Genomic DNA, 13153 nt, shown 5'->3' on the forward strand with positions numbered 1-13153 from the left:
ATACAAGGTCAAAATAGTGAACTGGGAAATCCTGGCACTTGGTTGGATATTGAGGGAGATATTCTGAGATCTTTAACCAGTTGTGCACCAGAAGTGGAGCAAGCATCAAAGAGGCCAGACTTCCAGGAGTATGTTTAAAGGACATGGAACCTCCCAGCTTCCAGAACCGTACCAAGATCTGAGCAAGGAAAAGAAAAAAGATGGAAAATGAGTCAGAAAGAAAAATGAAATACAAAGCATTCCCAAAAAGCAGTGAAGGAGTTGGAGGCAGGGGAAAGCCAAAGGGTGGATCAAAGAGAAGAGAAGATGTGATCATGAATGGATATGAAGCAAGCACCAAGGAGCAGATTGAGGTACAAGAGGTGCAATTTCCTTTTCAGAAAAAAAGAAAGAGCTTGATGAGAATTAATCCCATCAGGTCTTTGTTTTATGGGTTTGTGAGCAATTTGGGTATAGAGTTGAACAGTGTGAAATATGTAACAGATGGTGATGGAAGAGAAATGAAAACCCTAGGAAAACAGTTGCTTTTTCTTAGTTGTCCTAACTGTTCTATAGCATAAAGCAGAATACAGTTACGTAGTACATGGCTGTAGGCAAAGCTAGAGGCTGAATTCTAGCAAATCTCTAGCATGAAGTGGAACAAAAGGTTTGAGGATTAAGGCAGGCTAGGCTGTACCCCCAGTATTAATGGTTCTGTAACATACCTGTGCATCACCCGCTTTTACAACTCTGAGTACAGCAAAAGTGATTGAAATTCATGCTTTTCTTTACCTTCCAAAGAGGCCGTTTGCTTTTGTTCCATTCCTTCGGAGCAGAGACCAGCCCCCTCCTGGCTCCATCCTCTTGTCAGGCGGTTGTAAAGAGTGATAAGGTCCTCCCCGAGCTTTCTCTTCTCCAGACTAAACACCCCCAGGCGCTGTTACCTGGGTTTTCTCATCCTCGCGTAGCTTTAGGCGTTCAAGGAATAAACTGCAATGTGAGTGGTTGTTTCTGGAGCAGGGCGCTGCAGCTGGAATCTCAAGGTGTATAAGTAGGACAACACATGCAGAAAGCCTGTTGGCTTTCATTACACACACACACACGCACCCCCACCCCACCCCCCCCCGGGCGCCTTTGCAGAAATCCTGGGAAGTAGAATCTAGGTGTGAGAAGTTTGTAAGATGGAAGTAAGCTGTGGGCATGTTAGTTTGTAAAATCGGGGGTGGGGGGGTGGTTCGGGCTGTTTGGGGGTTATTTATGTGTGTGTGCCTGTGGGGGTTGGAATGTATCAAAGCTGTCAGAGAGCATGGGAAGGAGGAACTACAGCAGGCGATTAAGAGTGACCTGTCCCTGACTGGTACTTGGAAGACGTTGGAACTGGCAAGGAACGAGGACGTCAGAACTGGAAAGAGGATGTCGATAAGAAAATCAGATAGACCTTTCACCTGATGTAACCGCAAGGCAAACGCAGATGTGCTTGGCTAATTGCTTGGAAGCATCTAAATATCGTGTCATCTTTTCAATAAACGATCCAGCTTGCACTCTACCTCTGGGTGCGTGCCTCCATCCTCACGTGTGCCCGTGTGTTCTTCACCCCTTTAGACTGCTGAACTTAACTGCTGCCTGCGAAGGGCAGGCAAAACCTGGTTCTTTGCGACAAGGTCAGCGCGCTTGGGTGGCTTTCTTGAAGTGCTTTGGTTAGTAACGTGGCCCGAGGTTCAACTGCAGTAACGCACTAACCGCAGCACTGTGAAAGCATGCTGCTGCAACAATACAATGCGCCTTGCGCCTTGCCGAGGGCACCGGGTGCGCTCGTGTGTTCCACCGAGGTAAACGAAGGGGATGAGTAGTAACGGCTCCGGGGCGGAGCGGGCGGCGCTGCTCCAGAGCGCCGCTAGATGGCGCCGTCACACAGCCCCGGCGCGGCACTCGGCGGCGACCGACAGACGGGGCCCGGGACCGCGGGCGGGGGGTTCCGTAGTCCCCGGTGGCGGCGGTCGGACACGGGTGGTACTGGCTGGGCCGCGGGAGGCAGCCCCGGGCGCGCTGCTCGTGTGCTGCAGGACGAGGGAGAGCTCGTCCTCCTGCATCAGCGAGCGGTGGAATCGCGGGATGGATCCCAGACTGGTTTGTGTCGAAGGGACCTCAAAGCTCATCCAGCTCCAAGCCCTGCCACGGGCGGGGACACCTTCCACTAGAGCAGCTTGCTCCAAGCCCCGTCCAAGCTGGCCTTGAACGCTGCCAGGGATGGGGCAGCCACAGCTTCTCTGGGAGCCCTGGGCCACCTCCTCAGCACCCTCACAGGGAAGAACTTCTGCCTAGGAGCTCATCTAAACCCTCCCTGGACTCTGCATAAGAGAGCAGGAGTAAATTTAGCACTTGTTATTGCTTCTTACTGTCCTTACTCAACGTTCAGTATTACCTCCTGAGGCAGAGAAAGGGGTTACCTTGGCACAGACAGAGCAAAAGGCATCCACGGTGGTACACAGCAGCTTGGCACTACCTGCCCTGCCCTGTCCTGGTTGACCCTGCCTTTAGCAGGAGGGTTGGACTAGAGGATCTGCAGAGGCATCTTCCAACCACAACTATTCTGTGGTATTAACCATGACAGCATCACTGACCACGCCATATTTACAGCTTGTAACTGTTCAGTTTACAGCAGATCTGGCCAGAAACTTTAACAGTAGCAACTAGCACAGCCTTGTAAAACGGGGACGCAGTTCTCAGCCAGTGGAGATTTCCAAAGCCAACTTTGATTTTACATCTGTAACACGGGCATCATAAAACCTCACAAGGGCACTGCAAGGTGCAAAGGCACTTCAGCGCCTTTGTAATACAGACTGTGATACTGAGCTTGTTAGGTATTTAAACTGACAGCAGAGTACAGATACATCTTCCTGAGCATATGGTCTCCGTTTTCTCACATAACCCTTTAGGAAACAATCTTTAGCAAAAAAGTCACAACCGACCGCATCTCTGTTGAGAAGTGTCACGCCACTTTAGGAGCTGTTTTGTGGATCATCAGAGAGTGCTGCTCCCAGCCGAAATAAAAAAGGTGGGTGAGGGATAACCCCAACACTGTGGGGAAGAAATCAACCAACCAGTGGGGAAAAAAAAATCATTGGGGAGGGGGAAAAACGTGGAGAGGGGGAGATTTGGGGGGCAGAAGGGACAGGGGAGAAAACGGGGGGGGAAGGGGCACGGTCTGTGTGGAAAAAACGCACCAACCAGAAGGGGGTAAAATGTGCGAGGGGGAAGGGGGGAGAAAAAGTGGATAAAATGCATGGATAAAAAACAGATAAAATCCCGCAAAATATAAATGAAATAATAGTAATTAAATAAATGGATAAAAGGAATAAAGAAAAAAGAAACCGCAAAAATTCTTTGGGGGGAAGAAAAACCAGAAAAAAAAAAACCAAACTTAACAATCCCAGAAACCCAACAAAAAACACACCACCCACCAAAAAAAAACAAAACAAAACAAACAAAAAGCACTCACCCGGGGGAAACCCAGCAAAAGAAAAGGAAGGGGAAGGGGGAAAACCCCAAGAACAAAAAAAAGCAACCAAAAAACCCCACCCCGTGGGGTGGGAAATGGCGGGGGGGGGGAGGTGAAGTGTGGAGGGGAGGAGAAAAAGGCAGGAGGAGAAACTGGAAAAAAAGACACACACACCCCTCCCTACCACCACCAACCGGTGGAGAGAAAAAAATGGTAATGGGGGGGGGAGGGGAAAAAACCCGGGGAGAGGTTAAAAAATGTTGGACAAAAAAATGTGGGAAAAAATACGGGAAAAAAAAGGAACATGGAAAAAATTAAAAACCAAACCCAACCAAACAAAAACTGCACCCAAAGCCCCACCCAAATAATAATTAAAAAAAGGGAGGTGTGTGTGAAGATGGGAGCAGGAGGGGAACTGGAAGGGGGAAAACGTGGGGATAAAATAACCGTGGGGTTAAAAAGAGTGGAACAAAACCCGTGGGGAAAACCCCAGGAAGAAAAAAAAAAAAAAAAAAAAGGAGAGGTGGTTGACACCGAAATGGATTGCCCTGTTGGTGGCACTGTTGCAGAGAGCGCCGTTTGTGGCTGATGCCCGGCATCATCTCTCTGTCCTGGCACTTTAGGCTTAGCATCAGAGTCTGGACATTCACGCTCAGGGAGCCGGTGTCTCGGTCACTGAATGGTGGTGTCCAGTGAGGCTTGAGAAATGGAGTTTTATGTGAGTTAAGTAAGTGAGGATATCCGTGTTGGTGGCACCCTTCCAGAGGGCTCTCTGTGTAGAACATGCCCAGCTATTTGTTTCTGTCCTAAGACATGAGGCTTAGGAGCAGGGTCTGGCTATTCGCACATAGGGGCCTGCTTTATGGGGTGTCTGAGAGTGCTGCCGTGTGGCCGTACACAGGTGTAGGTTTAAGTGGCTAAGCAAAGGTGGATTGCCATGTTGGTGTCACTGTTGAGGAAGGCACCTTGTTTACGTGATGGGAGCACCGTTCCAGAGGACTCCCTGCGTAGAACATGTCCCGTTACTTGTTTCTGTTCTAACCCATTAGCCTTAGGAGCAGGATCCGGACATTTCCACTTAGGGAGCTTGGTTCTGTGGCGCTTGAGAGTGCACTCTGTAGGCAGCACGCAGATGCACTTCTATGTGGCTAAGCAAGGGTGGTTTGCCATGTCGGTGGCACTGTTCCCAAGGTCTCCGTGTGTAGGTGATGTGCAGCACGAGCTTTCTGTCCTGGCACATCGCGCGTGCATGTTCCAGGCCACCCGTGTGCATTCAGCAGAGGGGCGGAACGCAGATGGTGGTTTTGGTGGCAAACAAGGTCTCTTTGCCGCGTTGGCAGCACCATTCTGCAGGTCTCCCTGTGGAGGTGCTGCTCAGCGACTGCTTTCTGTCCTGGCACTACGTCCTTTGGAACAGCGGCTGCACGTTGGCACTGTGGAGCCGCGCTCCAGGACACCAAAGCGATGCAGCAGAGGATCAGTACGGCAGTGGTGTTTAAGGTGGCAAGGCAAGGGCAAATTACCGTGTTGGGGGCACCTTTCTGGAGGTCCCCACGTGTAGGAATTAAGTTGATATTTCCGTAAGTCCTCATAAAGCCCGCTGGATTATTTTTGGTGGGCTTCAGCTACAGAATGAGCAGTGAGAAGAGTGGGAGCAAGGTGCTCACAAGTGGGCTTTGTTACCCTTAGCAGGCACCAGAAGGTTCCCTGAAGCTGCTGATTGTTCTGGGAGAGTTGAGCTTGGAGAGAGAGGAAGGTGTGCAGGGAGTTGGCTTCATTTTATCGTGTTTTGCTGAGATGAAAAGCATGAGTTGAATTTGGCTTTGCTTTGGGAAGAAAGGAGTTTTGGTTTTGTTGGAGTGCTGGGGTCTACTGATGTCCATGGGCTTCTCCTTGGCTTCTCCTCCGCTTGCTGCCTTGAGCCCTCGCTGTGCTTATGAGGGAGAGTTTAGTGGTTCCTTCTTCCTTGAGGTCTAAGAACAACAGCACGGCAGAGAAAGGAGGTAAGGAGATGCGGAAGGAGATTGCCTGCTGCCCTTAGAGTGCTATGGAGAAAGCAAGTTGTCTCTTTTCTGAAGGTCTTAAAGCTCTGAAGAATTAGTTTGACCTGGCATGACGGGAATGGTATGGAATAAGGGGTGGACACTGTCCTGGTTTTGGCTGGGCTAGAATTGATTCTCTTCCCTGTGGCTGGCGCAGTGCTGTGTTCTGGCTTGGTTCTGGGAAGCACGCTGGTAGCGCACCGATGTTTTAGCTGTCGCTCAGTAGCCCTTCGGCTGAGCAAAGGACTTTGCAGTCTCTCCTGCTCTGCCAGTGAGGAGGGGCACGGGAAGCCATGAGGAAGCAGAGTCAGGACACCTGACCCAAGGCAGCCAGAGGGGTATTCCATAGCAGAGCACGTCATGGCCAGTATAGAAAGTGGGGGGAGTCAGCCGGGAGGAGCAGGTCGCCGCTCGGGTCAGGTTGGTTATCGCTGAGCGCGTGCCGAGCAGTTGCATTGCGCATCAGTGCTGGTTCGTGTTTCTCTTTTCCCTGCCTAGACGTAGAGGAGCAAAGTTTGTTGGAGAGCTGTTCATAGCGATGAGATTTGAGCTTTTGTCTTGGTGCTGCAGGTTTGGTTTTTAACTTGTTGTCGTGATTTTGTTCTTGGGGCTGAGGGACCGGGGAGCGGCCGAGGGGAGCGGCGGGGCTGGGGGAGCGGGGAGGCGCTGCGGGCCCGGCGGGCTCCGGCGATGCTGCAGGTGCGGCTGTGCCGAGGCGGTGGCGGGGCCGGGGCCGGCGGACAGCGCGGGCTGAAGCCGGTCCCGTGCCGGGCGGCGCTCGGGCCGGTGTCGCTCCCCAGGGCGGGCCGACGGGGCCGGGCGTTGCCCGGCGGCCGCTGGAGCGCGAGTGGCCAGTGCGTCCGTTGTCGGGGAGCGCCATGGAGGGCCAGCGGCTGCCCGCTGCTCTCAACCCCAGCCATTTCCCGGCCAAGCTCTGGGAGCTGGTGAACAGCCCGCGCTGCGGCTCCGTGCGCTGGGATGCCCGCGGCGAGGGGCTGCTCATCGACCAGCGGCTCTTCGAGCGAGAGCTGCTGGGCGCGGAGGCGGCCGGCGACGGGGCGGCGCTGGACGGCGAGGTCTTTAAGACCAGGAACTTCGCCAGCTTCATCCGCCAGCTGAACCTCTATGGGTTCCGCAAGCTGGGGCCGGGGCCCGGGCCCCTGCAGGACCCGGCGGGGGGCGATGGCGGCAGCTCCGCCGGGGCTCTGCTCCATTTCTACAGCCCCCATTTCCGCCGCGACCGCCCCGAGCTCCTCGTAAACCTCAAGCGCCTGACGAGGGCCAACAAGGCGAAGCTGGCGGCCGGCCTGGAGCTGCCCAGCCGCCCGGCACAGCGCTCCCAGCTCCCGCCCTCGACGCTCGGCGAGGCTGCCAGGCCCGGTGAGCTGGGGTGGCCCCGGGCTGCGGGGCCCCGAGAAGCACTGGGTGCTGCGGGGTTTCTAGATCGGCACCCCCGCAGGCAGCAGGCTTGCCTGACCTTGCTGGCGGCCGCTCAGCTCCGCCGCTGCGGGAAAGCCGTTGTTGTTCATGCAGGGAGATGGGCTGCCGGCAGGCACGGGGAGCGAGGTTCGCGTGTGGTTCCGTCTGCCCCTCGGCTGCAAGACAGCCTCCGTCGGGGGCTGCAGTAACAACACCCTCACCCTGGCTCTGTGGAGCTGGCACAGCCCTACCAGATGGACGTTCCTTCTCCTTGAAGGGTTGCTCCATAAGCTGTCGTTAAATCTGTGTGAAGCGATGGGTAACCGTGTGAGGGCAAGTACCATTTCATGAAACCGTAACTGACCGAGAGAGGAAACCAGGGAAGATGAAAGGGAATATCTTGGAAGTAACAAAACGGCAAAGTCTGAGCTTTTTTACACTCAACCGGTTGAGCTACCTGGAAAAAAGCTGGCTTTGGTTTTGTTTTCCTTGACAAACTGAAGGACTTGTGATCAAGTGCTCTCAGAGTCACGTTTAGGATTTGGACATTGCCCCTGCCTTGGCTGCCCCTGTGCTGTCCGCACTGGAGTTCGGTAGAGCCCCGCTTCACCCTTCCCCCTTTATTTTACCTTACTGCCTGATGTAACGCGCTGCACTTCCTAAACGGCTTGTGCCGGTTTGGTCAGCTCCTGCGCATTTTGATTTCTAATAGCGCATTTCTAAGTAGGGATCACTTGCTCCTGAGGGTTTCAGGAGACTGAATGCTCCAGAGATGGCTGTGTGTTGGCACAGCACTGGTGTTCCTGTGTGTTCAGGTGGTAGTGCTGCAGCAGTTACTGTATGTTTAGGTGTAAGAATAGAGTCTGTTTCTGGATGAAGAATATCGGAGCAAAGGTGGTCTTCCCAGGGAACGTTGTGGAGCCTTGGCTCCTCATCCTGCCTTTCAGGGCCAGTGAAAACTCCTTCCCTTAGTCCTTGTTTCCCTTTGTTTTGCAGGACTGGTGACTGCAGGAGAGGCTCCTCAACCTTGTCATCCAGACAGCTGCTTTCCGCCCTCCAGCACAGCCGCCTCATGCCAGGAGCCCCCTGCTTTCCAGGCAGCGACTTCCCAGCAGCCTCCGGTCCCTTCCAGACCATGGCAGGGTTCTGTTGCGTGGCTGCCATGGCACGGGGCTCTCCCAGCTTTCCCAGGCCAGGGGGCTCCCTTTCCCGTCCTCCACAAGTGTTGCACGGAGGTCACGTACACTCTCCAGACCGTGTGCTCACTTCTGCCGCTTCAGCGAGGGGCTCCAGCCGGTGCTGCCCTTCCAGAACGGGGCAGCTGCGCGTCTCCAGGGCAGTGCTTGCAAGGCCGGGATCCAACGGGTACGGCAAAAGTTCTCCGCTTGCTGCTCGAGAAGTTCCTGCCAAGCGATGCATGAAATGTTTTCCGCCAGTGCTCTGTCACTGCGTGTGTATCTGACGCGTGTGCTCGCAAAGAGATGTGTGTTCCCTGTCCGTATACTTGCAACCAGCCTGTGACAGAATGTGCTTTAGCCGCTCATTTCTTCTGGTTCTGATGAGATGAACTGTATCAGAGACAGGAGAGCTTAGAAATGCCTTCTCTGCAATGAGCAGGGAAGGACAAAAGCGTGTGGGTGAAGCAGGTGTGTGTGGAATCTTGATTCAGCTGGAGCACTTGAAGTATTACAAAAGAATTGGCCCCTTTGCCAGCCGAGCCCATCAGTGGGATTTCCACAGGTGCAGTTTTTCTTGCTGTTAGATCAGGCACTGCTGCAGCTGGCAAAAAAAAACCAAGAAAAGGTGGTGTGAGTGCAAACCGTTCTTTCTGAGCACCCTTCTGCACTTCAGACCCGGTCAGAATCGCTCACCAGTCTGGGCTGCTACACGGTTGCCTGTGTTCTCGTCCCCTTGATGTACAGGCATTACAGCGCGTTTGATTCACGAGCTGCTTTCACTATAAGCTCTACTAAGTGCAAGAGTTGTGCAATTTCTACTTTACTCGTAGCTTTTTATAGCCTATGGTGAGGACGTTACGTTTTACACCTGCCTCCTGTTTCACAAGCGCTTTTTCCCTTTGGGTTCTTCCTTTTCTTCTCTTAGAAACTAGGCTCTTTGTACTACATGTTTGTTTCCTTAGGATCACTCCAGCAGGTTACAGCCAATCTCTCCTTTGCTCTCTCGCCCTGTTTTTACAGTAGCCCTTTAGGTTTCTTTGGTGGTTTTCTTGCCTTTGTCAACATCCTTTGGCGTTCCCAGGGAGTGAAGCCCAGGTATCATTCGATTTTTGGCACAATCCAGAACTGTAATATGTTTGCAGGTCACAGGGTGTTCTTCTGAAAGATGTCCAGATTTCATCCTAAGGTTGCTCAGAACGAGCTTTTGAGGTAACAGGAGTCAGACACGTGTCTCGTGCTGCTGTGGAAGGATGTCCACGAGCTCGCTCCCTGTTGTTTAGCTCTTGTGTTTGTTGCTCCAAAATGGACAAAAGTTCCTCTGATCACGTGGCCGCCTCAAGTCACACTTGTACCATTTAATTACTGTGAACATTGGCCTAGATTTGATTTCATGGGGGATTTCTCTCTCGCCCAGAAGGACTGCAGATTTTAAAGATTCTCTGTCCTGCCAGTAGTGCCTTTCCTTGTAAGTTCTCTCTGCGTGGCACCAAAACCTGAGACCCGCAGAAACTGCTTCATCTACAGAGCTGCTTTTTGGAATAAGATCCCATTTTCATTCCAGTGTGTGTGCGTGAACATGCATGCCCTTCCTGTCTGAATCCCCTTTCTGTGGCGTGTTGTGTTGAGACAGTCAAGCAGCCAAATCAAAAAAAAGGTGATATTAAGATAGAGAGGAGTGAATATGAAGATTCCGTGTGTGTTGGTTAATTCTGCAATGCGTATGTTGGATCTGTGTCTACATACTTTAGAAGAAATATGTTTTAAGGTGGAGAACTCAGTCTTACAATCGGCGGGGAGGTCATAATCCATTTCAGGGAGTTGGCTTACAGAGCGGTTACTGCAGTGTTTAATGCAAGTAAGCAACAGAACTGTACACCCTGGGCACCAGTTCTGGCAGTCTGATCCCTGTGTTTGAATTTTGCAGGCACCCCGCAGTGTTCACCCCCTGCCCAGGGAGGTCTTCTGACTGTCAGCGCCAGTGCTGCTGCTGCGGCGTCCACCGACTTCGTCTTTGTGCAGGTGAGTGCAGCGCACAGAGAGCAGGGGGAAGGGAGGAGACCCCATGCATGGACCGCAGGGTTCTGGGTTCTTGCAGCAGGAAGGAGAGAAGTTTGAGACTGGATCTGCTTTCGAAAGGGAAAGTAACGTGGTTTGCCAATGGCCATTTGAAAGCACCGCTTTGAAACACGAAAGGGGCAGTGCTGTAATGCAGGTGAGGTTTCAGGGCAGCGGGATTGCGGGTGTCCTCATCGGCAGAGTGTTCTTTTCCTCGAAAAGTGTTATGTTTGACTTCACCATAATTCGCTTTAGTTCACGAGTCTCCGTTTATCTTTGAAGAAAGTCCTTGCCTGCACAAAATGGGATTCTTTAATGTTATGATACTGGGAATCAGCTCCACTTCTGTGTCCCAGACAACTTGTGGCAGTCCTGAGTTTCATTGGATGCGTGAGAAGAACCAAGTTGACTTTTGGAGTTGGCCCCAGCTCAGAGCTATCCTATCCTATCCTATCCTATCCTATCCTATCCTATCCTATCCTATCCTATCCTATCCTATCCTATCCTATCACTGGAGAGCTCCAGTGCTACCTGTCAATGCTTTCTAGAATTCTGGTGGAAACTGCACCTTATTGGGTGGCCTGGCTTATGAAATAGTAAAAGAACCTCAGTAAAAATGCCAGGGCTTCCTTTCGCATTCCAGCAGCTTGGAGATACTTTTTTCCTCAGAGGGAATAAGCAAAGCAAGCTCTGCTGGTGTGTGCTGAAAAAGGGTTGACCTGCACAGTCCTCAGAAGCAGTAAAGCCATCAGCCCTGACTCAAAACGGTTGTGATTTTTTGATCTGGAAATTCCCTGTGTTTTGTTTCTCGCAGAGTCCTGAATTGCAGCCACCTTCTGCAGCTGAATGCCTGCCTTCTGATGGGGCACATCATGCATTGGAGGACGAGAAGTTGCCGGAATTAAGCTACGAAGATGTCTTTCAGTTTCTCGAGGAGATGTATGCATCGCAGAGCGCTGATGTAGTGACACCGGAGCCTGCAGAAAGCTGGGATGGAGAGCTGTTGGAAAGCTACATCAATGCGGCCATAGAAAGCGCTGCTGCTGCTGAAACAGCACAAGACTCTGTGAGCACACAGGGAGCCCCTGAAGAACAGCTGGATCAAAACCCAGCTCAGTCATCTGAAATGTTTGCTGTGGATGAGCTGTTCAGTGCAGAGCAAGTAAGTGCTAAATGGAGGTAAAACTCCCCAGGAAACTATTGAGTGGTCTTTGGGTTTATTTCATTTGTTGGTGTGTTTATTTAAAGGAGAATGAGAGTGTTAAATGTGGATCTGCGAGGGAAGAGAGAGAGCTCACTTCAGGAAGCGAGGCAGTGAAGAAAGCTGCGGAAGAGCCAGGGTCCTCTGCAAAACCTCCGTGCAGGAAGAGAAGACACAGCTCACAGCAGGGTAAGTCCCTGCTAAGAGAGCCTGCCTTTTTTAGAGGTGGCCAAGACAGCTGCTCTGAAACTCTTGCGGCAAGGGGAGATCACAAGAGCTGAGTTATTGTCTGCAGTGTTAAGTACCTCACTGGGCCTTCAGTTCAACTCTTGCACTCGTAGGAGCTCTCGGCGTACTTGCTGACACGCTTCTATACGTAAGCTGGTGGTGAGGACTCCTAGGTGGACCAGGGAATAAATTCTCTCAGTCAATAAACGCTGAAGTTTTGGGAGTTGTGTCAGAGCCCTGCATGTCACAGTACACAGCAGTGAGATGCAGGCTGTGGGTATGTTTGCTGGAGGGTGAGAGTGCCACAAAGGGAACTCCGACTAATGAGGTGACTGTTGACGTAAGAGGGGAAAACCCCACCACGCTGCCCAAGTGAGTGCCCGAGCGCAACCTTTGTGGCTCAGATCACTAAATAAATGTCACAGCAGCCTGCTGATCCGTGTGCTGCAACACAGGAGAAAAACACGCTCAGATTTTCAAGTCGCAGGCCGCCTTTGGCCAGATTGGACTGTCCCTGATGGCAGCAGAGGTGCTGTGCGTGCTGCCAGCTGAGCCGTAGGCAAAGCCTGCCACTTCCTCGGTGGTGTTTGCTTCCTAGATCCCCAGGAGCCGGAAGGTGGAGCCTGTAAGCGGGGCTGCTTCTGGAGGAAGACGGCGGAGTGAGGAGCGTGTGAACCCGTGGAGCGGCTGGCGGCTGGTTCCCTCCTGCGAGTCCGGCAGCAGCGCTCGGCACAGAGCTGGAGCCTGGGTTCAGGGTCAAACCTCTTCTGTTCTGTTTCCTAACTCTTATGTCCTTGATAGCTCTATTCCTCAATTTATGTGTTATTTCTAGCTTTATTCCTAAATCTGTATGTTATTTATAGCGTTATTTATAACTTAATAAGTTATTTATAGCTTTAGTCATAAATTTATATCTTATTTATAGCTTTAGTCATAGATTTGAATCTTATTTCGAGCTTTATTCCTAAATTTGTATGTTATTTATAGCGTTATTTATAAATTAATCTTTTATTTATAGCTTTAGTCATAAATTTATATCTTATTTATAGCTTTAGTCATAGATTTGTAGCTTATTTATAGCTTTAGTCCTAAATTTTTATCTTTATTTATAGCTTTAGTCATAGATTTGAATCTTATTTCTAGCTTTATTCCTAAATTTGTATGTTATTTATAGCGTTATTTATAAATTAATATGTTATTTATAGCTTTAGTCATAAATTTATATCTAATTTATAGCTTTAGTTATAAATTTGTATATTATTTATATAGATTTGAATCTCATTTATAGCTTTATTCATAGTTTTGAATCTTATTTGTAGCTTTAGTCATATATTTATATCTTATTTATAGCTTCAGTCATAGATTTGAATCTTAATTCTAGCTTTATTCCTAAATTTGTATGTTATTTATAGCGTTATTTATAAATTAATATGTAATTTATAGCTTTATTTCTAAATTTATATCTCATTTATAGCTTTAGTCATAGATTTGAATCTTATTTATAGCTTTATTCCTAAACCTGTGTTATTTATAGCGTTATTTATAAATTCAT

The 13153-nt window shown here is 50.6% G+C and overlaps 2 protein-coding genes across 2 annotated transcripts; one reads left to right on the forward strand and one right to left on the reverse strand.

Moving 5' to 3' along the window:
• Nucleotides 1-5878: 5878 nt before the first annotated feature.
• LOC133275251 (uncharacterized) lies at nt 5879-6400 on the reverse strand. Its single transcript, XM_061465096.1, has one exon. The coding sequence runs from the start codon at nt 6398-6400 to the stop codon at nt 5879-5881; it is 522 nt and encodes a 173-aa protein (XP_061321080.1).
• LOC133275224 (heat shock factor protein 5-like) lies at nt 6399-12264 on the forward strand. Its single transcript, XM_061465070.1, has 7 exons — nt 6399-6900; nt 7936-8315; nt 9679-9681; nt 10053-10136; nt 10987-11334; nt 11421-11562; nt 12200-12264. Exons 1-7 carry the CDS (start codon nt 6399-6401, stop codon nt 12262-12264), a joined length of 1524 nt encoding a protein of 507 aa, XP_061321054.1.
• Nucleotides 12265-13153: the final 889 nt, after the last annotated feature.

Source organism: Pezoporus flaviventris, unplaced genomic scaffold (genome assembly GCF_033815535.1).
Source record: "Pezoporus flaviventris isolate CSIRO_AGI_PZ_B2104156 unplaced genomic scaffold, CSIRO_AGI_Pfla_v1 ptg000037l, whole genome shotgun sequence".
In the NCBI taxonomy this organism is placed as follows: domain Eukaryota; kingdom Metazoa; phylum Chordata; class Aves; order Psittaciformes; family Psittacidae; genus Pezoporus; species Pezoporus flaviventris.

Excerpts from the sequence above, each read along its gene's own strand:
- LOC133275251 (XM_061465096.1), bottom strand. The coding sequence starts at position 6,400 with ATGGCGCTCCCCGACAACGGACGCACTGGCCACTCGCGCTCCAGCGGC.
- LOC133275224 (XM_061465070.1), top strand. The coding sequence starts at position 6,399 with ATGGAGGGCCAGCGGCTGCCCGCTGCTCTCAACCCCAGCCATTTCCCG. Across the intron at positions 6,901-7,935 it reads CGGCGAGGCTGCCAGGCCCG|GACTGGTGACTGCAGGAGAG; the intron begins GTGAGCTGGGGT and ends TTTGTTTTGCAG. Across the intron at positions 11,563-12,199 it reads AAGACACAGCTCACAGCAGG|ATCCCCAGGAGCCGGAAGGT; the intron begins GTAAGTCCCTGC and ends TTTGCTTCCTAG.